General features: G+C 48.8%; 1 protein-coding gene and 1 long non-coding RNA gene across 4 annotated transcripts in view; one reads left to right on the top strand and one right to left on the bottom strand.

Annotated features, from left to right (window-relative positions):
- LPP (LIM domain containing preferred translocation partner in lipoma) overlaps positions 1-8,131 on the top strand; it is a 318,860-nt gene extending 310,729 nt beyond the window's left edge. For all 3 annotated transcript variants that reach the window (XM_072996382.2, XM_072996380.2, XM_072996383.2), the window contains 3 exons: positions 970-1,148; positions 1,869-1,989; positions 5,358-8,131. In XM_072996382.2, coding sequence (XP_072852483.2) covers positions 970-1,148; positions 1,869-1,989; positions 5,358-5,486 — 429 coding nt within the window. In that variant the 3' untranslated portion in view covers positions 5,487-8,131. The remainder of the gene's footprint in view (positions 1-969; positions 1,149-1,868; positions 1,990-5,357) is intronic.
- A 12,048-nt stretch (positions 8,132-20,179) lies between these two features.
- Positions 20,180-21,210, bottom strand: LOC144588131 (uncharacterized). Its single transcript, XR_013543474.1, has 2 exons — positions 21,122-21,210; positions 20,180-21,016 (listed from the first exon to the last, which is right to left on the bottom strand). It is a non-coding gene; the product is annotated as an uncharacterized LOC144588131 (long non-coding RNA).
- Positions 21,211-21,767: the final 557 nt, after the last annotated feature.

Below are 21,767 nucleotides of genomic sequence, written 5' to 3'. Positions count from 1 at the left end.
GAACACGGCCAGACAGCCTGAAAAACCTACTACAACAACCATCGGATCCCGGCCATGAAAGCCTTCGTGAAAACATTGTCTAAAGTTTAATACTGAAAAATTTATTGGTACGGATAACATTGAAAACTTCAACAACCAAACCGAAACTATAGGAGAAAGGGGCTATAGCCTTGATACCTCGCAAAATATATTGTGGGAGGAAGACGGTGGAGACTTTGCCGTGCTTGGTTTTCAATCTGGTTCCCGTATTTCGGGATCGCCCCGCATGGCTCTGTTGACTCATGATTCGCCAGTCCAGAGGGTAGTGGCATCCCAACTGGATACCACAGCTCTTTGGCTCTCTCATCAGGAGTGCAATGTTGGAGGGGAGCCGCGGCGTCCAGACCCGCCCTATTGGGCCACCCCTGTTGACTGGCCACGGGGATCCTGAAGTGAGCGCATCATTATTTTGCTGAAAACAAGTGTTGTGTGTTCCCATTTTTTCAGTCTTGGCACAGGACTCATTGAGACCCCTGACTCCCAATCTTGGGTCCCCCAGATGTTCTTGGACTGCAACTCCCAGAAAACCTGGCCAGCGCACCTAGTGATGAAGGCTTCTGGGAGTTATAGTCCAAGAACATCTGGGGACCCCTGTTTAGGAACCACTGCTTTAGGCCATGAAGTCAAAGGTTGACAAGGCAGAAGTGAAAATCAGCTGTGAAGGATGTGCTTAGCAGAGCTCGGGGTGTTCCTGGTTTTTTCGGGGGGGGCATTTCCCAACATCCCTCATCCAGTCTGTGTAGCAGCCGTGCCAGCTGGAGGATTCTGAGGATCAGTCACAGAAGAGCTCTGGGTATAGAATTTGCAACCCTCCAGGAGAGAGACGGTCCTTGCATTCTCCAGGTTTCCAGCCCAGCCACGAGGCCTGAGATCCTGCGCAGACGGCTCGCGGATGACCCCTTTTTTGCCCTGTGTGTCCTCTCACTGCAGAATACTCTGGAGCAGTGCAGCGTTTGCGCCAAGCCCATCATGGAGCGGATCCTGCGAGCCACCGGCAAGGCCTACCACCCCCACTGCTTCACCTGCGTGATCTGCCAGCGGAGCCTGGATGGCATCCCCTTCACCGTGGACGCCGGCGGCAACATCCACTGCATCGAGGATTTCCACAGGTGGGGCGAGGAGGGGGGTGTCTCTTGACCCTTGAGAGATCTTGGATGGGAGAAATGGGGGGGGGGAGGGAGACGCAAATAGCAAGGCCACCCACATGTGTATATGTTTGTGTGCGTATCAAGGGAAGGGAAGAGTAACCAGCAAATGGAAAGAAGCACAACAGTGCGGTACAGGCATGGATACAGTCATGCTGGAGATGGCATGAACAAGTGTTATAATTTATTTCTGCTGTACATAGATGTGGGGGGCTCTTTCTTCTCTCGCTTTCTCTTCCCTGCAGCCTTCTTGGCCTTTCAAAATGGGTTTAAATATTGGCTGTTTCACGACAACGTTTAAAGAGTGTTTTAAACCTGCTTTTAAAAAAGAAACCAAGATTTTAAATCTATTTTTTTTTCTTGTCCTATCAACCTGTCGGTTGTAAAAAGCCTTTGGGGTCCCAAGGTGGGCAAAAAAGAGACTTGCAGACACTTTCCTCTCCTGGTGCCCCACGGATCCCCCTTCCACTGCCTCCCCACCCCATAAGTGCAGAGGGAGGATCGGAAGGAGGATTACCACTGAGGGGCTTCCAGCATCCATGGGGCAGCAGCAGAGGAAAGTGGATCCCATCACTTGCTTCAGTGGCTCAAGGTGCAGGCGAGACCTACAGAGGCCCCTCTCCGTTTGAGGTCCTGCTCGGCCGATGGGAATTTTTAACCACAAGCCTTCTCTTGGTTTTCTAGGAAATTTGCGCCCCGTTGCTCGGTTTGCAAGGAGCCCATCATGCCTGCCCAGGGCCAGGAGGAGACTGTCCGGATCGTGGCCTTAGACCGTGACTTCCACGTCCAGTGCTACCGGTGTGAGGTCAGTATCTTAGCTTGAACCCATTCTCCAACGGCCAGAGGAACCCTCGGCCACCAGGGCTGTTGTGTCTTCTCGAACCCTCACCAGGGTGGAAGTTGCCCTTTTTTGCTCAGGTGGCTTCCAGATAAGTATAAACAGCCAAAATCAAGGCACTGTGTTTTTTTTTTTCCTCCGTAACATCCGCATCTCGTATTTGTGTATTTTTCTGCCTCTTGCATGCCTTCGGTCAGAAGGTATCAGAGTTAGTTAGACAGTCCCAAAAAAGAACTTAAATCTACCACAGGACCTCAAACCAATGAAATTAATCTTAATTTTAATGGTGAAACTTCCCTGAAGGTTACAAGGCCCTAGAATTATTTATTTCATTTTATTTTATTTATCTTCTGTCCTGCCCATCCGGCTGCCAAGGCCCCTCTGGGCAGTTTACATATTAAACAACAAGAACAATTCAACTCAATAAACGTAATAGTCATAAAATCAAAATTAAACACAACCAACCAACCAACCAATATAAGTAATAATAATTAAAATAATATAAAATACTATAAAAGCAAGACAGCGGGACTGATAATATAAGTCTTAAGACCAATCACTGTGTTAAGGTGTTATAAGTTCCAGGAAGGCCTGTTGAAAAACGATGTTTTTAACAATTGCTTAAAAATCATTGGAAGCTCATGGACTGAGAGGGTGTTCACCGCCAAATGTGGGGGGCACGGGGCTGGGGTCTGCCCATGCTTGGAATAGAATAGGAGAAGGAGTGTTAATTTAATCTCATTTTAGATTCAACATTGTGATTCTTTGTTTCCAACGTTATGTGCCGGTGGCTGCAACCCTGCAGTACATCACAACTAGAGGAAGCCCATTTGTGTCAATGGAATTTACCGAGAAGTTGACTGGCTAAGTTCAGAGTGATTCACGAGGCCTCCTCTGGTTGCATCGTACTGCCAGATTTCAGCCGATGACTAAACTGATTCTCAGAAAAATCCCTCTTCCTTCCGGTTGATGTTACCGAAAGAGGGGATCTGAAAGCAGGGTGGATGCTGTCTAAAGATGGAACTCGTGCTCACGATGCGGTCCAAGAACAGGGAGTGTTAACCGTACCAACACTAATGTGGGTCACATTAACATTATACCTACAGACCCAGTCTAGTGCCAGCATGGGGCAAGTAGACTCCAGATTTCCAAAAACCCAGTCTGTCTGGATACACCGGGCTGCATATCTCCCAGAGGGCTGGTCTGCTTTCTGTAGCAAAACTAGGCCCCTGTTGAGCACTCCAAAAGGGACCTCCCAGGATGTACGCTGTAGCAAACCAGTGCTAAGTGCAGGGCATTAATGAATGTTTGTTTGTATTAATGTCTCTCTTGTACAGCTATGAGCAGGGTGTCCTAAAGGGCAGTGGTTCCCAACCTTGGGTCTCCAGAGGTCCTTGGACTAGAACTTCCAGAAAGCCTGGCCAGCACAGCTTGTGGCAAAGGCTTCTGGGAGTTTTAGTCCAGTGATGTAGGGCACTAGAGGTCATTGGGTCCAATCCACTGGCTCCATGATGCCTGGGAGTCAGGAAGCAGCCGCCACACGCTAGACCGATGGCCACCCGTACTGCTTAAACACCTGCAACAAAGGAGAATCCCTCTTCTCCCCAGGCTGTGTGTCCCAACGGTTGCAAAGCCCTCTCTTGTTAGGAAGCACTTCCTAATATTTAATCAGAATCCACTCCCTTGTCATTTGCACCCATTGGTTTTAAACCTGTTTGCTGGGTCCACCTGGAACGCATCTTCTTCAGGACATGAGAAAAAAATATTTATAGACAGCTCTATCCAAACTGCCCTTAAACATAGCCTATGGGTACAGGGAAAAATGGTCCTAAAAACACCAGCCTTCTGGCCACATGCTTTCCTGCAAATCTCTGGGCCCACAGAACGGCAGGATCAGACCGTCTCCTGCTGGGTTGGTTTAGATTTCGGTCCGCTCTTACATAAACAAAACTTGGTTCTGCTCCCTCGAGGCCCACCAAGGATGTTTTTTACAAGCAAGCTTTAAAGATTTGTGGAGCAAATAAAGTCAGATGTTGGAAATGTTTCTTGACCGCCTCCGCCCCTCCTGCGCCCTTCGACACAGGAGTGGATTAATGGAAGAATCCGGTGAATCATTAACTCGCTAGTCCAACATGGCGCTTGTTGTTGCTGAGGTTCAAGCCTCAGCAACGACACTTGTTCTCGTTCCAATACACGTTCAGGTTCGAATCCTGCTCGCCTACAAGCCTAGCACATTTCACCTTGTTCTCAGGGGGTTGCTTTGGTTATGCAACTTCAACTGAAAGGACAATGAGACCCATAAGAGCAACGTATGTTGTGTCATAGGAAATGGAGGCAGTGTGGAGGCCTGGGACACTGGAGGTGACACTGCAGGGCAGTTTATGCTTCTTTATTTCCCCGTCGTAAGAGAAATCCCTCACCCTCACTTCTCTTCTCTTGGTTTGTTGCCCTTTGTGTTCACGGGTCCCCAGGGACTTTTTGACCTTCTCCAGAGCCATGGTTTATTTTTTGTATGGCTTTGTTCCATGGACCGAGTTTAGCGCTATGTCCCTTCCCGTTTCCCATGAATGTCCACAATGGGAGCTTTTTCATCAGAAGCTTTCAATCCCCGTTTCAGGGAGAAAGCTAACTCTTGCTGTCGGCTGGAAGTAGACCCCAAGTGGAGTTTACTGACCTGCAAGGTTAGCGCTATACGGCCTCCAGCCCAGGAGACATCAGTCCGGACTCCGAACACAATCAATCCTGCATTATTTTGCCGCTGTACGATACCAATGAGTATGAAACAACGTGGCACCAAATGTATCAAATCCTGTATGGGGGGAAATGCATAAAAGAAATGCTTGAAGGTGGGTTAGAGTGAATATCTACTTTTTCCAGGCAAATAAGTTATTTTCAACAATTTCCTGGAATGCTAAACCTGAACGTCCTGGGTGCCAAAGCAGATAGCTCAGCGCCTGTCTGCGCCTTCCTAGCCTATAAGAGCGGAAGAAGTTTGCGGCTGGGTAGGAAACCTCAGGGGGATTTGTTGGTCCCGTAGACCCCAAGTTTCCCCATCGATGATCTGTAGATATTCTTCACATTTCCCTAATGCAATCAGAGTCTTCAAACAAGTAACCCTAACATCATCCCTAGGAGGTCCACCAGTGGTCTTAGCTTCACCTTACACCTAGGAGAGCCCAGGGTGCGAGAGATGCTCACCTGTCACGCTGCAGTCCATCCACACATTTTTCATATCCTGTCACAGGCTGTTGGGTGTGATGTTCACAAGATGCTCAGCCTTTCTCCGGCTCACCAGGCTTAACTCCCGTTCTAATTTTTTTTTTTTTTTTTTGCAGGATTGCGGAGGGCTCCTGTCCGAGGGAGACAACCAGGGCTGCTACCCACTCGACGGCCATATCCTCTGCAAGACGTGCAACTCGGCCAGGATCCAAGCCCTGACGGCAAAAGCTAGCACTGACCTCTGAAGGCGGTCAGGGTTGCTGGAAAGGCCCCGGGCCACGAGGAAGCGCTCCTCGGGGGCTTAAGCCCACATCACTGTGATCTGCAATCTATACTTTTGCTGCCTTAATCTGACCGAACCCCTGTTTCTTTTCCCCAAAGAACTCTTGAGAAGTGTAGTTCTGGGAGCGGTGCCGGCGCACATGTGGAACTACAATTCCCAGGAATTTTTTTTTTCAGCTGTTAAAAAAGGTTATAAAACTGAAGGGTGTTTGTGGCGTAGAGAAAGTTTAAGGGGCCGAAATGGATTGGCCATCTCCTGGCTTTAAAGAGTCCAGAGCCACATTTTCCAGCCTGGTGTTCTCCCAGTGAGATTACAGTTCCCATCATCTTCAGGCACCTGCAGGCTTGGAGAGTGTGAGATCGGTGGCCCTTCTCAGCCAGATTGGAGAAGGCTGCTGAGAGGATTTTCTCTGCCACATCCCTCCCTGGTCCCAAACCCCTTCGAGTTTAAACCGCCTCTCAAACCGACACCTAATATTCTCCAGTACGAATTCTAGCCAGCCACAAGGTCTCCGGGGTTTGTTATTTTTATTTTTCACAAGCCATCAAGTTCTGAGCTTGTTTGCACATTAATATACAGAAATACACTTTATAGCTCTATATCTATACTCACGTATGATAATGTATTGCAATATTTCACTAATGCCTTAAAGACAATCATGCAAAAAGGAAAAAGTAACTGAGGAATGGAAAAACTGATACAGGGCTCTCCAGGTGCTTGCTAGGCCCCTGGCAACAGTCAAACCATCCCAATCCGTGGTGAAAAGAGGGACTCCTCCACGAGCAAAAGTCGTTGGCTCTCGTAACCTAAATACACTCATTAGCCAGAATCCTATTACATATTTATGCCACCCTAGTTCCATTTCGGCTGTGAATTAGCCGAAGTTAAGAAGTGAGCGTAGGCATTTATGATCACACACCAAGTCACACAGAATAGGCAAACAATACTAAAAGCCCACCTGAGCTTCTTCACTGGCAGCAATTCACGGCTGAAATTTACACCCGTGGAGGTAGGCCAGCAGGTGGGTCCGACAGGATTCCGGCCGATGTTTTCAGAGAGAGAGAGAATAATATAGGAGACACCCACAGTGCACTACAAAGCAAACCAAATTTTGCACAAATCCATAATTTGGCCGTTGAGGTCTGCAGTTTTGCAACATTTAAAGTTCTGTTTCAGTATTTAGATTAGGTTCTGAGTGACGGACGGAAGGAAAGAAGAGAAAGAAATAGAAAGAAACACTAGTTATAAGTCTTGTACATCGACTTTTAAGTCATTACCTACCAAACTTACTCTGTGCAGCTGCTAATGCCCCTTTTCACCAAACGATTCTGTTCCTGACTCAATGGAGGTCAAACTGCACTTTATGGCCAGGAGGAAAACAAACTGCAGCCGGACCGAACAGGGAACAGCTCTTCCTGCCTGTCTCGAGAACTTTCGTGGATTCCCGAAGGGTTTCCAGGAAAGAAGACACGGTCACGTCTCTCCTGCCCAGAAAGTTGGGACCAGATCCAGCCGGGAGAGGTTGAGAAGGGGGTGCCTCAACCAGAGGACCAAAATCAGTGGGGAGCCTCCTTTAAGAGAGAGGTCCTGCCCAGCTCTGGATCAACCCCTGCCCTGCCCAGCTGTGCAAGGAAGGGTCTTGAGTGTGCCTAGCCGGGCCAGCTTATACGGGTCTGGCCAGCCCAATTTAGGCACTGAAAAGGAACTCGGGAACATGTTGCCTACGGCTGGCATCCTTTGCAGGAAAGCTGGCACGGGAGATTTTGCAAGACTTTGAAAGCTGCCATCGTGCAGCCCATCACTAGGAGCCATTTAACTCTCCCGTCTGGGGTCCTGAGACTAGTTTGGTCAAGGAAGTAAACTTTTCCATTTTGGGAGCGCTCCGTCTTTTCCCCTGAACTACAGCAGAGAACTCTCAAGTATCTCACCAAATGAGAAAGGCCAGGATGCCTTAAGGCAAAGCCATGGCACTTATTAAACCCATTGAAAGCTGTGGTGTTGGTACAACCTCAAGGCAGCGGGGAGAGTTGAATGCAGCAGGAAAAGAGGAAGATCTCATAAGAGATGGATGGACTCCATCAAGGAAGCCACAGCCTTGAGTTAAGGACAGGATCTTTTCGAAGTCACTAATTCCTAGGGTCACCCTAAGGCAGAAATGGCTTCCTGGCACATATCGCCAGCCCAGGAAAAAAAAAACACAGCTGATTTGTCTTTATTCCTTAATAAGAATTGCCACATCTGAAGTGGAGTGCAATCTGAGGTTACCCTCATAGGGCTTAGTCACGATAGTGGAGTATATTTATTACAAAGCTTTATTTAACCTATTGCAAAGGAAACACCTTTTTTTGCCAAAGAAACGTTGGGTGTGATCCTCTTAGGACTGCATAGGAACGGTTGCACAGTTTAAGGGGTGTGATTTCAGTCGGGCATGCTCCAGAGGTGTTCCCGGTGCGTTACGTCCCGGGTTTTCAAAGAAATATGCATTATTTTTTAATTCTTGAAAAGTTTCTATAAGCAGATTTCCCTATGCATTTATAGGATTTTTAATCTATATAGATATATATGCACATACATGCTTATTATGAAAAATATATCAGGTTGATTAAACTTCTGTGGTTTCTGAGGTTTTTTTTTCCCCTCCCTGTACGCTCAAGACAATGGGAAGAAGCCCCGTGAAAATGGAACGGAAACGCTCTGAGTTATGGGTGGGCTCCTGGACCAGTGGATGCTTTCCGTTTTCTGACAAATACATAGCAGGCCACTGAGCTAGCCCTCTTTCTTCCCTTTTGCAAGTCCTGGGAAAGGCTTGTGAAACGGGCCACTCCGGTGTGATAGGATGCAGGGCATCCATCCTCGGGGTGAACCAGGCAGGAGGGGAGCTGCAGCCCCAAAATTCAGGAGGAAATGTACCGTACCTCTCCACTTTTGGCTGTGTATAAGAAATTAAGGGGACCGGGGGGGGGGGGGAGAGAGAGAGAATCCCTCTTTTGTTGCAGCAAGATTCGCCGGCATGAATCCCTCTCTCTCTTGAGAAATGTTATGGGAGAAGCTACAGGCTTCTTAGAGGTTTCTCTCTCTCTCTCTCTCTCTCTCACACACACACACACACACACACACAGAGAGAGAGAGAGAGAGAGAGAGAGAGAAGGCACAAAATGGCATCTGGAACTGGACTCGGATCATCCACAGGGACCCATCCAGCTCCGCAGTTTATTATTATTATTAAGATTATTAGCCTGCTGGATAGTTGAGTGTTTGAGGTTGGGAGTTTGAATCCCCCCACGGGGCCTCCTTGACAGGGGCTGGACTAGATGATCCTGAGGATCCCTTCCAGCTCGGCCGTTCTAAGATTCCCTGGAAGGGACATTGAGCTGGACAGAGGCAAAGAAAGAAAGAAAACGAGGGAAAATGCAAGCAGGAACCCATTAAATCTTCTCTCTCTCTCTCTCTCTCTCTCTCTCTCTCTCTCTGTGTGTGTGTGTGTGTGTGAGAGAGAGAGAGAGAGAGAGAGAGAGAGAGAATTCTCAGCCTGGTAAGACTGGAAGTTCACCAAGAATGAGCGTCTTGTTCTGAGTCCTCTCCCCGTCCCTGGTGTCGGGTGGCCACGTGAAGACTGGACTCCTCTTCCACCTTCCCTAGCCGTGTGGAAGAGGGCATTTCGACAGGGGTGGCTCACCTCATAAGATCCCTTCACCTGCTGAAATTCCCTCTTCTGCACAATCGGAAAATGTATGGGAACTCGGTCCTCTCCTTCAAGCGGCCACTGCTAGAGAGCTCAAGCGTTTAGGTCTTTGGCTGCAGAGCCAGAGGTTGGGAGTTCGAATCTCCGCTGGACCTCCTTGACCGGGGCTGGACTGGATGACCCCACGAGGTCCCTTCCAGCTCCGCCGTTCTAAGAGGAGGAGGATTCAAAAAACACCCAGCACGATCAATCCAAGTTACAAAAACACTGACTGGTATTATAAAACAGATACCATTTTTAACCACAGAGCCCCTTCTCTAAACAAGGCTCAACGGCCCCTTAGAAGCCCCCCCCCAGCGCCATCATTCGTACAATGCTGCGTCTTCCGAGCTGGAGGAATCAAAGACCCCCACGGGGAAAAAGAAACCCACACTTGTGGCTGGAAGGAAAAAAAGAAAGCATCCGAGACAAGCCGTAAATGAGGAAAGGGAGGCTGGAACGGCTAGGCAAGAAAAGACCCTTTCGCCCGTTGGGAAGGAAATAACATCACAAAACCAGGAAACCCACTAAATGCTCAGTGCTGTCCTTTGAAGGGGGGGGGAGCTGCAAATCAGTTCTCCAAAGGCCTGGCTCGGCTGTCTCAGCTGGGGATAATGGGAGTTTTAGTCCAAGGCAACTGAAGGGAGGCTGCTGCCCTCCGGTGGAAGCGAAGCATTTTGAAAAGAGAGGGTGATGCTGCTGCGTGGGACCCTCGCTGTCCACTCCGGAAAGGGGAGAGCTGGCTCTTTGGCTACCGAGCCCTCTTCCAAAACAGGAGAGGAAATGCACAGTTTTTCACGCATCCTTTCCGCCCGCCCCACTTTGGTGTTTTTTTTTTTTAAATCTCCAGCATCTTCTCATTAAACCCAAGCATGAGAAAAATGCTTTAATGTGGAACATTCTGTGAAGGGAACATCTCATAACTCTTCGGCAAATATTGGCCCAGGTTCGCGGCAGCAGCTGGACACGACCCGGTGTTGTTCCTACGAGGGGGAAAATGACAGAAGAGGAAGTTTTCCTCGGTGGTTGAAAGTAGCAGGGTGGGAATACCTGGTGGACCGCTTGGTCCCCCTCCCGTGCTTACTTCTTGGGAGAACCGCTGGTGTCCGGACATCCCAGGCCGTTTCTCCGGATGTGAAGCCCGGTCGGTTAGCCGGAAAAGAGGGGAGGCCGCCCTTGTTTGCTTTTCTCTTCCAGCTGTTCTGGACCGGCCTTCGTGCAAGGCGTAGGTTGGGTCGGGTTGGGCAGGCCTTCCCCAGGGAAACCCTGCCCCAAATCCTGATGACTGGATAAGGGGGAGCTCTCCACAGAGAGACCACACGGCGGTCTCTTCTACATGGGTAACAAAATCACAACAGTTCGCCCCCCCCCCAAAAAAAAAAAGCTTAGGCTACTTTCAAGATAAAAATATTTATTTCTGTTTGAGATTCTGGGGATGACAGTGCCCTTCCCAAGACACCATTGGTGTTGTGTTGCAGTATTTCAGATTTTGCACTGCTGACTTAAAGGAATCGGATCTATTGATTTATGTTGTCTTTTTAAAATCCTTTCTGCTTAGGCTTTATCAATGGAAGAAACAAAGCAGACAGTAACGTTACATGGTGAGTTGTCCAGTGCATGAGGGAAGAGCCTTTTTAAAAATCCCCAGAATGTGCCCTCCCTCAGATTATAGCTATTAGAGGTGATGACAGAGGGTTCTATCCTCCATTATCCACAACCCATCATTAGGAGTAGAATTTCCATAAGTGCTGATGGTGAGTGTTTGTCACAGGAATGGAAGCTCAGTGGGGCAGACACATGAGCACAGAAATGGGAAAAGTTACGTTCTTGTAACTTTTCCCAGAAAAGATGGGCCTGGGGAACCTCTTGCAGGGGCTTTCCAAAACCTATTCCGGCATGTCGGGGGGGCTTGCCTGAAGGACGAGGAGATGCTCTTCATCCTGGCTTTTGTGAATCGCTTTCAAACATTTCAAGACCGAGTCCGGTCGCTCTTGGCACCGAGGCAAGCTTTCCGGCCCATGGCAAGTGGGAAGAAAGGCTGAGCTCCCTTCTAGATCTGCTTTTCCCCTGGGTCCAAAGTGCAGACCTGGGATTTCTAGGAATAGAAGGAAGGCCACTTTTTCCCTCCCATCCTCCTCTTGCTGGTGAGGGACAGAAATGCCTTCCGCCTGCTCCAAGGATTATTGTCCCCGTTGCGTATTTGCATCCCAGTCCAAAGCAAGCAAAGAGCCAAGATCCTCCCACTCTCTCTCAAGTTCTGCAGTGTCATCTTGAGCATACATAGAAGGTGGCCTTGCATGGAGGGAAGGGCGATCCTTCCTTCACTGCAGACCCAAGATCTCCTGATGTTGTCGTGCTGGACCCCCCCCCCCCGCCCATCCCCTCCTGTTCCAATGGAGTTTCCTGGAGAAATCCGTTCGAAAACCCTTGGCAAGGAAGGAGAGGCAGGCAGGCAGGCCGTTTTGGGAGCGCGCATGCACACCCGCCTCTTGCCGGCATGGCTGAGAGCCTTATATTTAAATGTTGACGAGTTCCTTGCTGCCAATTAGCACCGGGAAAACACAGGCTGTGTGTTCCACGAGGGCTGGAGATGCCAGGGCTGTTGGTTCAACTTTCTGCCTACCCACCTCCTTTTCTCTCTGGCAGCCATCCTGCCGAAGAAGAAGCTGGCGGTGGAGAAGGGAGGGGAGGTTTTCTTCTCGCAAGCTGCTCGCCTTCTTGAATTTCTCTCCCTCTCTCTTTTTCAAATTAACCTTGACTCATTATAGATCAACACCCCTCCTCTCCCCCCTCAACACATTTCCCAGATCAACCTGCACAGTTCTGCACCATAAGACGTTTTGAGCAGCCTGTGATGGGTGTGGAGGCAGATCACCTCTGGAGTCAGAGGCAGCTGCAATGCTACCTACACCTGCCAATTTTACTTCTCAGGCTGTCCTTCTTTGGGCACATCATGTGAATCCAGGATTTTCCAGAAAAAGATAATAATGCTGGGAAAGGTGGAAGGCAGCAGGAAAAGAGGATGACCAAATACAAGATGGGCGGACTCCTTAAAGGAAGCCACAGGCTTGAGTTTTGCAAGAGCTGAGCAGGTATGTTGAGGATATTTTGGAGAATGCTTCTTCGTGGGTTGGAGGCGACTCCACAGCCAATAACAACACCAGCCTGTCTCCACTCTTGCGCCACCCACCATTTTTGGAATCAGGACTCTAACCAAACCAGTCACATCTCTGATCAGAGGAACGGGATTTCACCAACGGGTGAAGGCTCCGGACAGATCCGCACACCAGCAAAATCAGCAACTCCGAGGAGGCAGCCTTGACCAACATGGGGGCTGAATGAGGGAACTCGGCTGCAATGTAAGACAAGGTGGCCCTCTAGTGGCCAGCGCTGTGACTGCCAGTGGCTCCCCTTCAGCCAGAGCTGGCAAGCATGCACCGGGTCAGGAGAGAAAAAGGCAGGAGGAAGCTCCCCCCCCCCCAGGTGTGGCGCCCATTCCCCGTCCTCTCTCCAAACTCACAGAACATTTGCGAGGCATGGTCCTAACTCTCAGCGACAGACTCAACTTTAGATTTTGAGGCTAAATTGTGGCAGCCCCAGGGGGACCGTCCGAGTTGCTTGGCCATGGACATGGCCCTGTTTCAATTTCTCTCCCTGCCCCCCCCTTTGGAGCTGGACTCAATGATCCACGGGGTCCCTTTCAGCCCCGTAATCCAAAAGGGACTTCTTTCTTTTTGAAAAATTTCGTTTATAAACGAGGATTTCTTTGTTCCAGCTGGGAGGCGAGCGGGCTGTGTCATGCGCCATGGGGCTGGGCGCTCCAGGTGCGCACTCCACGTTCGCAGAGGACCTTTGGAAGGGGTCGAGTTTGACCTCTGATATAAAATGGCAGAAGTTGTGCTAACTTTTTTGGGGTGGGTGGGTGTTAATGGGAGTCGTAGCCTAGAAAGGAACCCCCCATCCTCCATCTCTCCAGCAAATTTTTGCTCCCCTGCTTCTTCCCTTGCCTTTCAAGGCAGCCCCCTTCAGACTCCCCAAAGTGGCCCTTTTTGGCCTGGCTGCCAATCCTTCTCTCCTCTCCCACCTTTGAAGGGAAACTTAAAATGATGCCCTGGCGCAGGAGACAGATGTTCGTCCTTCTGCGCTGCATGCGGTGAACACTAGTTTAACCGGCGTTCAGGCATGGCTCCCTGGGGCTCCTTCCCTCCCCGTATCTCTGCTCTCCTTTGCTCCTGGCTTCCCAGTCCTGCCAGCCAGACAGCCAGCTGGGGAAAGCAAACTTTTGCCCCCCCCCCCCAAGTCTTTGCTTCTGGAAGGCCGGAGGGAAATGCATTTCAGGGCAGGCAGCCTGGGAGGATCATGGCCGTCATGGAGAGGAGCCCCTGGCCTCTCCATCTCGGCACATGCCTTCCGAGCTCTTGCCGGCTCCATCATCTCCCCCGCGGTTGCACAGCTGCTCCAGCGGCTGCCATTCCTTCCGGCAGGAAGTCGGTCAGCCCTCCTCGTGGTCGCCGGACCAGGTCCGGAGCTGAGCGGCACCATCACGAGGCCTGGCCTGCCAAGTCCTGGTGGAGGAACCCTTCAATTAGCTCTTGTCTTCTCCAGCAGCATCCGCCCTGGCTTTCTCTCTCTCTCTCTCCTGCTCTGGTGAATAAGCACTCTGGGAGATGCATCTCCAGCTTGGAGGTTTAAATTTAGCTGTGGTGCTTCCCCTCCTGCCCCACCCTCCTTGGAAGCTGGAGGCTCTCTCTTCCCTCTCCCTCTCCCCCCCCCCCATCCTGCCAACCTCTTCTCCCCCCCCCCCCGAAAGTCCCTTCCCAGCTCTCTCTCTCTCTCTCTCTCTCTCTCTCTCTCTCTCTGCTCCTGCCTGCCTTCACCTCTGGGTTAGCTCTCTCTCTCTTTGTCACATCGCACAGTAATCGGAGAGGTCTTGGCTGACCTCCAAAGAACAGAATGTGCTTGGCAGCCGCGCAGCTCTTAATGTCTGCAAAATGTCGGGAAACGCAGCCAAGAACTGCTAACTGGGTCATTAACCTCTCAAAGAAGAGGAAAGGACCCGGGATCCTCCTGGGCTCCGTCTCCCTTCCTCTCGCCCAGAAAACGGAGGGCGGGGGGGACAACAAATGCTTCCGTGCTTCGGTGGAAGGCCTCAGCACACCCCAGGATTCGAACTCCCGCTGGGGGGGGCATGGATCCTGGTGGTGCTTTGGATGGTGGCGGTGGTGCAGAGGTCGGGGGCTGAACCTCCGACTCCGGGCACGGAAGCCGTCCGTGGTAACCGTCCGGTGTTGCGGCCTAGCAGCTACAGCCTGGGAGTGGGGGGCTTCCCTCACTTGGCCCTTGAACAAGAGAGGCGGAAGCAAAAAAAGAAGAAGAAGCAAAAGCGTGATGCTTCTGTAGTGCTTAAAGCACACTCTGGGGGTTATAATTCAATTATGCAAGCCGCACTTCACACAGACAGAGAGAGAGAGAGATCCTTGCAGCAAGCTGGGTACTCAGTATACTGACCTTGGAAGGATGGGAGGCTGAGTCGACCTTGAGCGGGTCACCTGAGCCTGCCAGGATCATACTCAGGCCTTGAGCAGAGTCTTGGCTGCAGGGCTGCAGCTTAACCGCTGTGCCACAAGGGAGAAATAAGCACAGGGTCTGCAGTGGCAGGGGTGTGTGTGTGGGGGGTGTGCTGCTGCTGCGGTCAAGATCACCGTGCCACCTTAAGCACGCTGATTTCACTTGACTTTGGAAACTAAGTCGGGTCAGGGGCCCGGTTAATAATACTCAAAAGGGAGACCCCAAAGGAAGGCAAGGGGTCTCCTCGGAGAGGGGCCGCAGCCCACCTTCCATCCCTGGAAAGAACTCCAGGAAAGGACCAGCCCTGAAACCTTGGAGAGCTACGGTCGCGACCACGCCGTGTCACGAGTCCTGGTTTAGATGGAGCCCGGGTGTGGCTCAGGAAGAGGTGGCGGCCTCCAAGGGCCCTCACGTGGCTCGAGGACGGACGGAAAGGGTGCCCACACCATGTTTTTAGTCCACTGGGCAGCGAGGGGAGAGTTGTCCTCCACACATGTCTCTGCTGCTTATTTGGCTCTTTCTCGGACTTCACCAACACCCCCCGCAGAAGGACAAGGGCCCGTCGGGTGATCTTCTCCCTGGGGCGACGGAGCCCATGGTGTGTCGGGTTTATTCAAAGAAGGGCCCTCTCAGGATTGAAGGCGAACGACCCAGATCAGAGGCAGGCTTTAGAACGGCTCCGTTTGACCCGTTCTTCCGTGGGATCCCCTGGAGTTGTGGTTGTTGGTTTTTTCCCCCTCCTCGGAAGGATTTCCTCCCCACAGTTTGTGGGATTTTGTGCTTCATATTGACAGCCTTGATGGCAAACGGACTTCAGGAACGGCTGGAAAGAAGGAACAAGGCAGGATTTAGGGCTGGAATACGACTAGACTCACTGTGGAGAGGTTTTGCTTATTTGCTGCCTGGCTTTTATTTCGATCTGACGCGGACACCGTGTGGATAGGGGCCTTCACCCGTGCTCTTTCTTTCACGCTGCCCTCACACAGCAGGTGACAACCAGAGTGTAGCAAAGTCACATCGGAGGGGACTATAGTTCCCCCATTAAACACACACACACACACACACACACACACACACACAGAGGCAGCAGTTTCCCATCTCAAAAACAAGGGTGGACGATCCCTTTACAGCACCACTAAAATCTTAAAATCTCAACAGTAGGCCTGAGATTTTAAGTCTGGCAGGATTCGCATTCAAGCCCTGTCCTCAGGCACGGGGATGTGAAAAAGTGCAGAGTCCGGTGGGACTCAAAAATTCACCTCTGCTTGGGTTTCAGAAAAAGCCCCCTCACCTTCGCTTTGGGGCCGTGCGCAGGAACCACACGTGGCTGTTTCCGTTTGTCTCCCTAATCCGTGTTGGAAGAATCATGAAACAATTAAAATCCAATTAAAAACACCATATAATAAAACCCACAGACAAGGTATCCATAAATAATAAAGCCATCAGAAGTGAGAGCCAATCGCTACAGGTAACCCCCTTAGAAATGTCCAGGTGAGCAGATGAGTCTCAAACATGGACCTGAATAGAACCTGCAAGAGAGAAATTGTGCCAAGTGTCCTCCTAAGGGCACCCCAGAGTTATGGGGGTCACCCACGATGTCTCACATCAGGGTCTCACGTCAGAATTTAATGTATTTCTCCAGCTCGCGGGACAATGAGAGAGACAGCTCTCCCGTTTCACTGACTGAAGAACTGCCTTGGATCCAAAATGAATTTGACCAGGAACCATTGCAGATCTACCTGTCCGTGCTTCTGAGAATTAGAGTTTAGCTTGGGTCTCTTATGTGTGCAGGCATTTCAAGAGATTGTGTTGATACGCCACTTTTTGATATAAATATTTCCAGGGCATTTTTTTCCTTCAGAGGAATGCAGGGTTCTGTTCATTCCACCGTAAAAACAACTAAAACATTCCCACATTCTTGCCCTTCTGTCGATCACAAATTGGCACATTTGGTAAAGTTCTCCTTTTAAAACCTGAACTGAACCATGTTCTCTCCATTATCTTTGCCACCCAAAATCGGATGGAAGAGCTCCGAGGTGTTCCTTTGGTTTTTCAACGTTCGCTCCCGGAGCCCCGGAGCCAGCGACGTCCGGTAACACCTGCTCCCAGAACTGACTGAACCTCATTATGTGGAAGACAGGAGGGCCTGGCGCGCTCTGGTCCATGGGGTCACGAAGACTTGGACGCGACTTAACAACTAAACAACAACAAAGTCGGGCTTTCAAAGGAGTGATTTTTACCAGTTCCACACCCTCAGTGTGTTTCCAAGGTCCACTGAGGATTCGAACCCAGGCCTTTTCCATTCTAGCCTGTGGGTCTAACCACTACAGCACACTAGATACAGCTTGTCTGTGAAGATGACCCCAGCAGTTAACTCCTCAAAGCCCCAGGCAAGTCTGGACAGTGTTGTTTCTCCCAACTTCTAGGGTTTTAAATCTCAATTTGTTTTTCATGCTTTCAATGACGGCATTTGCTGGAAAGCTTCTATCTCATAGAAGGAGAAAAACCCTTGGAAGAAAACGACATTCTCACCAACCAAAAATAAACTGAATTTTTTACAAAATGGAAAAGACCTCAAAGGCAACATCAAAAGCGAGCGGCAGCAACAGAATAAAAGAAAAGAACAAGGCCGATGGAAGTTGTGAAACGGCCTGGAAGGATAGGATTCAAAAAGGAAACTAAATGATGTTAAGTCTGTTGCAGTCAAAGAGCAGAGGACCGTTGAGGGACTTTGCAATCACTCGCATGGGCACACCGTATGCTTCTTTACCCGTACTGGATCAGGGAAGCAGAACTCCTCTGATCCTTTTTCGGGCCACCACCGGCATGGCTCTGCCGCTGGTTTGTTGACACCTGCTTTTCCTCCTTCTGCCTAAGGAGGTTTATCCCTTTCAAAAGTGAGTTATGGGGGCAATCCCACGCCAGTCGGGAGCCACACAGCAAAGAGGAGAGCGTTGCATCTCAAATGTGGTGTAGCTTGCTGGTTGCGGCTTCAACGTGGCTGGACAGCTCAGGGGTTGAGGTCTCTGTCTGCAATGCCAGAGAAGCGGAGTTCGATTCCCCCACTGGGCCTCCTTGGCAGGGGCTGGACTAGATGATCCCACAGGGTCCCTTGTAACTCTGCAGTCTATGATGGTGATGGTGATGATATCACTGCCGGCAAATGAAGGCAACTCAACAGCAAGCAAAACATGCAGGTGGATATTCTTCCTGTAAAATGAATTAGGATCAGAGCATCATTATAAAACAGATTGTGTGGATGATCAATGCACGGTGGAAGTGCAATATTGCCTACTGATTGCCAAGCTGGAAATGGCTTTATTTATCCAGTATCCAGCGCAGAGCAGATCCACTGACTCCATGTTTTCCTACCAGAAATAATGAGTGTTGCCATCAATACAAATGCCCATGTTCTCTGTTCATTTGCAGCATTGGTTTGAGCAACAGGAGGAATGAATTGCCTGGAGGGAGAGAGGAATGGAATCGCACAGAAGTCTGTAAAAATGCTGATCAAAGAAAGCAGAAAGAAGGCTTTCTTAAAATATTGGAATTCTGGGGTCCCCGGATGAAACCGACACTCAGCTAATCCAGGATGAAGTAAATTATGCAATACCCACTCGTGCACAAGGTGGCTTATGTAGTTAGCCACCCTGTGCACCAGTGGGTATTGCATAATTTACTTCTTCACACAACCTATGCTCTCCCGTGGAACTCCCAGCCACATGACAGGCCCGGGCTGAGACTGCTTTCAAAGACTGGCAGAGGAGGAAAAGCCAGCCGGGGTTGGCAGCAGTAGCAGCTGAAAGAAAGGGCTCTTGCTCAGAATCATCCTCTGAGGATGGGCCAGAGCTTCCCTTGGCACGATCTTCTCGCCTTCCTCAGGTCAAGCGCCAGGACTGCCTGGGCATGACAAGGTTCCTGGTGGGCTTTTGTGGGCCTGCACCCACGGACCTGGCTTGGAAAGCCTCTTTGTGCAAGAAGGCATGAGACATCAGCCCTAGAGTTCCTGGAGCATTCTCTCAACATCATCCTGCAAGTCCTCTTTGTCTGTTTTTTTTTTACTTTTTAATTATAAACTATTGTTTGTTTGTTTGATTGACTGATTGACTGATCGATCGATCGATCGATTGATTGATTGATTTAACTTATATGCCGCCCACACTACCCAAGGGTCTCTGGGCTGCTTGCAACATTTAAAATACAATAAAAAGGCAAAACAATTAAAACTCAATTAAAATATATACTCTAAAAAATGCCATCAGGACCCACAGCTGATATTATTTCAATTAAAAGCCTTCTGGATCAGGAAGGTTTTGACCTGGCGCCGAAATGTCATCAACGTCGGCGCCAGATGAATTTCAGTCGGGAGGGCATTCCATAGTCTGGGGGCAGCTGCCGAAAAGGCCCTTTGTCTACAAACCGTCCCTCTTACCTCCTTAAGGGACGGCTCTTTCAAAGGGGCCCCCTGGCTAAATCATAACTGCCGGATAGGTTCAACATAACTACAACATAAAATGTTGCCCCCAAACTTTGGAACACCCTCTCTATAGAGATCTGCCTGGTTCCAACACTTTTTTGGCTTTTTGGCGCCAGGCAAAGATTTTTCTGTTTAGCCAGCATTTTAATTAAATTAGCATTCTTTAGCTGGCCATACGAGCAGCAGGATGTATTAATATTAATATTTTAATGATTGATTTAATATAGGATATTATTATTATACTGCCTATTTTTAATGGTTTTAATGTTTTTAAAGTTTTAATGTTGTACGCTGCACAGAAACCACTGTTTAATAAATAAATAAATAAATAAATAAATAAATAAATAAATAAATAAATAAATTACATAAACCAAAATACAGTGGTGCCCCACATGACAACAATAATCCGTTCCAGGAAAATCTCTGTACAGCGGAATCGTCGTCCTATGGGGAAAAAAATCCCCATTGGAATGCATTGAAAACTGGTTAATGCGTTCCAGTGGGGAAATACCTCATCGTCCAGCGAAGATCGCCCATAGAGAACCGCCAATCAGCTGTTTAAAATCCCTGTCTTGCAAAGCTTATGTCCGGAAAACACCCATTTTGCGAAAGGAAGCCATTTTGCAGAGCCGGAAAAATCATCGTTTAGCGAACAGACGGTTCACTAAGCAAGGAACTAATCGACGTCAAGGGAATTTCCCCCATAGGAACCATCATTTTGCAATCGCTATAGTGATTGCAGAAAAAGTTGTCGTAATGCAGTTTCGTCGTACTGCGGGGTCATCCTATTGCGGGGCACCACTGTGCAAAACGACTGTGTTCCCCACCACCCTAATTGGGACCTCTTGCAGTAATCCTCTGCTCTATCTTTATTTTTCTTCTTCCTTCATTCCTTTATTATTATTCTTCCTTCTCCAGAACTGCATGGATTCTTGATTTGGAGCTTTCCCTTTTCCTCTTGTTAGGACATATTAAAGAAATCTGCACCCATATATCATTGAAATTATTCTTTTTCATCTCTCCTTTCTTAACCTTTAAGTTACAAGTTAACTTATCATTTATAACAATATTCCATATTTAATGATACGATTCTTCCATTTGAAATTCAAGTTTTTGATTTCCAGTTCCTGGCTATTATTAATCTGGCTGCTGTTAATAAGTTAGTAATCAATTCTCTAGTTATCTTATCATATTCCACATTCTCAAATATTGATAGCAGAGCTATCTCGGGATTCAATCATCCTGCATACTTATCTGGCAGGGGAGATACTTTGATCATCCTGGAAATCCTTCCAGTCTCCTCGCCAGTCTGCCCTCTGCTGGCTGAAGCAGGAAAATGCAACCTCTCCTTCTCCCAGCATCATGGACCATTTGCGATACCACCCTCCATCATCCATGCCACAGCCTCTCGCAGGACATACGGCACCATTTAGGTTCTTAGACGGCACCTTGAGGGAGTCCGAACTTCACTCAGATGGCTTTCTTAAAAACCTTTTCTTTTCTTTTTTTTGAGGGGGGAGGAGTAGGACAGTACCAGCCAAGAATCCACCAGCCAGCGTGCAGGATGACGGCTTTTGGAAGACGTCATTGCTGGTTGTTTTTTTTTAAAAAGCAACTTTTCACTTAGCTCTGATTGTTTTCTATTTAATTCCTTCCCAGGAATAGAAGTGTGTGGCTCCCAGACTGTGGTATGCATCACCCTCCAAGTTGTGATCTGTTTTCATATCTGATTTTAAAGAGTAAAAAACCATCTATTTTAGAACATATAATTTTATTTTATTCATTTAAAATATTTTTATCCTGCCTTTCCCCTTAAAAATATTGAACCTACCCTTGTTTTCAACTGTACCCTGGCTGATTTGAATGAATATTTGCTAGATTTTAATGGTTTTATGTTGGGGCTTCCTTCCTTCCTTCCTTCCTTCCATTTCCATTCATCATCAGCTCCTTCCTTCCTTCCTTCCTTCCTTCCTTCCTTCCTTCCTTCCTTCCTTCCTTCCTTCCTTCCTTCCTTCCTTCCTTCCTTCCACTCATTATCAGCTCCTTCCTTCCTTTTCTTTTCTTTTTATTTATTTATTGGATAAATGCAGTTTTTAGTAGTTTTTTATTCTTTTTCAAAGTTTGCTAGCTGTCTTGAGTGCTGTCGTATGTTGGAAAGATAGGGGATAAATGTGGTTAAAATAAATAAATGTTAGGTTTCATAGGCTAGGATAGCAGCCGGGAATGACATGGGGTGAAAAAAAAAAGCCACTGAATGATCACGAAGATAATGTCCTACAGGTGAAGTTGTCCCTCCTTGGAAGCCAGCAATGACTGAAGAGGTCAGTTTTGACCGGGCGGTGCACAGAAAGTTCGTGGTCTCCAAGCAGCTGCTGAAAATAAGCTGACTCCAGTGCTGAGGCACCGGTCCTCCTATCCTATTCAGAGAGTAAGAGGAAAGGTCCCTCCCTCGGGCCGAACACATGGTCTGAGGGGCA

The sequence above is a fragment of the Pogona vitticeps genome, chromosome 3 (assembly GCF_051106095.1).
Source record: "Pogona vitticeps strain Pit_001003342236 chromosome 3, PviZW2.1, whole genome shotgun sequence".
In the NCBI taxonomy this organism is placed as follows: domain Eukaryota; kingdom Metazoa; phylum Chordata; class Lepidosauria; order Squamata; family Agamidae; genus Pogona; species Pogona vitticeps.
Note: the sequence above shows the minus strand (reverse complement) of the source record. Positions and strands in the feature narration are given on the sequence as shown.